Source organism: Nelumbo lutea, chromosome 4 (assembly GCF_056320005.1).
Source record: "Nelumbo lutea isolate HS-2025 chromosome 4, American lotus-T2T, whole genome shotgun sequence".
NCBI classification, from domain to species: domain Eukaryota; kingdom Viridiplantae; phylum Streptophyta; class Magnoliopsida; order Proteales; family Nelumbonaceae; genus Nelumbo; species Nelumbo lutea.
In genome coordinates this window covers 38,628,796-38,631,044 of record NC_142687.1, presented here as the reverse complement: position 1 = coordinate 38,631,044, position 2,249 = coordinate 38,628,796, and the positions used below count along the sequence as shown (strand labels likewise).

Sequence of the window (2,249 nt, the reverse complement as noted above, 5' to 3'; positions counted from 1 at the left end):
AAATAAAATTAACATATTTTAAAAATTATATATAAAACATTACTTTAGGGCCTCAAAAGTACCGTTGTTTGACTAAATAGATTCTAATTTGTCTTACATCCCCCACTTGTCTTAAATAATAAGAGGCAAAGCAATGAAAATAAATGAGATGCTGAAAATTTTCAACACTTAGACTCTTTGCTTAGAGTCCTGGATACAGACCTCACCTCTCCTCATCAGTCTTGATTTTCAAGATTCTTTTTTATTTCTTCCAAACGATTCCACACCCATTTAATCACATTCACTATAAACAACAAATTCACAGTATTTCTGTGCTAAATCCACCAAGAGGGCTGAGGCCCTATTCAGAATCAAACGAGAGGATCGACAAATGAATGGATCACCCTCAGACAACTCGTCCTCTCACCACCAACCTGTTTCTCTTCTTCTTGCTTATTTCTTCCAATCTCCTCACTTTCTTCCTCTTTTCCTCCACTTCCTGCTCTTTCACCAATCCTACGACAACCTCCAATGTCCCTTCCCCAAGAATCAGTGAAGACGTCTATGTCGTTGACGATGAATCTCAGCGCCTCCCACCTGAATTTATTGCCTTCATATCTCCGAAGGAACTCCCATTTGGATATAACAAAAACTTCGACTCCGAAACCATCTACCCTCCCGTCGGCCACTCCTGCACTCTCTTTGCTGATGAGCTCCGCCACTACATGTCATACAAGGTGAACGGTTCATGCCCAGACGACGATCTTCTAGCTCAAAAGCTCCTCCTCAAGGGTTGTGAGCCTCTCCCTCGCCGCCGTTGCCGTCCATCTGCCCCTGCTAAATATGCTGAGCCCCTCCCCCTCCCCAACAGCCTCTGGTCGACCCCATCTGATGCTTCAGTTGTATGGACCGCCTATACTTGCAAGAACTACGCATGCCTGATCAATCGCATGCGTACCCAGAAGGGTTTTGATGACTGCAAAGACTGTTTCGATCTCAATGGCCGCGAGAAGACTCGGTGGACTGCAACAAACAGTGGTGGAGGGCTAGACTTCGCCATTGACGAGGTGCTCGGTACGAAGAAACCCGGCACGATTCGCATCGGGCTCGACATCGGAGGAGGTACTGGTACATTTGCAGTCAGGATGAGAGAAAGAAACATAACGATCGTTACAACTTCCATGAATCTGAATGGCCCCTTCAACAGCTTCATAGCATCAAGAGGGATTGTGCCTTTGTATCTGAGCATCTCTCAGAGGCTACCCTTCTTCGACAATACGTTGGATATTGTGCACTCGATGCATGTTCTGAGCAATTGGATTCCAACAACGCTGTTGCACTTCTTGTTGTTTGATGTCTACAGGGTGCTCAGGCCTGGTGGTTTGTTTTGGCTTGACCATTTCTTTTGTGTGGAGGAGCAGTTTGAGGAGGTTTATGCTCCTTTGATCGATAGCATTGGATTCAAGAAGGTGAAGTGGGTTGTTGGGAGGAAGCTGGACCGAGGGCCGGAGCTCAGGGAAATGTACCTCTCGGCTCTGTTGGAGAAGCCATTGAAGAATTCTTGGTGAGAATTTAATGTTGATCAGAGGTTTTCTTGGTTTCTCTTTTGGAGTGGTTCAAATGATTTGCTGGGTAGTTTCTTTCTCAGTCCACAGAATATGATGTAATATAGCTTTGTCCAGGCACATAATTTGTTCTCTCAGAGTATCATCATGTGGTGCTGCTGGCTTAGAGGATCACCATGTTAGATGCATTGTTCAGTTCAGGATTTGAACTCTAGTAAATGCTAAGTTGACCTGGCTACATAGATTGTAGTGATTTTATTATTTCTTTATTTATTGGGTTGGGGTCACATTAATCGTAGGCTCTCATACCAAACAGCTCTGCTCGTATGTCAATGCTATTGCTGTGCTGTGGTGTTGTTTTTACTTCATTTGTTGGAGTGTTTCTGGTTCTTGAACCAGCAAAGCAATTCATTGAACTAGAAAACAAATTCTTCCATAAATTTGAAACGTTTATGCAAGGTTGAATGCACCAATGCATGAGATGCAAAAAAAAAAAAAAAAAAAAAAACGCATATTGGGCGATTCAAAGGGCAATATACTTGTGGGGGTCCAGATGTTTGTGTTAATATAGGGAGTCCAGATTGTCTCTCCACAGGGATATAATCTGTAGTGTATGTTGTCCTTTTGTTTTAATGCATTAACATGTGTTCTTAGTTATGCGTGTGAGACCATTCATTCATTCACTCATTGTGTTCAAATTGTAGT

At 43.0% G+C, this 2,249-nt stretch overlaps 1 protein-coding gene across 1 annotated transcript; it reads left to right on the top strand.

Moving 5' to 3' along the window:
• The first annotated feature begins 209 nt into the window (after positions 1 to 209).
• LOC148855305 (putative methyltransferase At1g29790) lies at positions 210 to 1,822 on the top strand. Its single transcript, XM_088981964.1, has one exon. It carries the CDS (start codon positions 375 to 377, stop codon positions 1,545 to 1,547), a length of 1,173 nt encoding a protein of 390 aa, XP_088838090.1. The 5' UTR covers positions 210 to 374; the 3' UTR covers positions 1,548 to 1,822.
• The last annotated feature ends 427 nt before the right edge of the window (positions 1,823 to 2,249 follow it).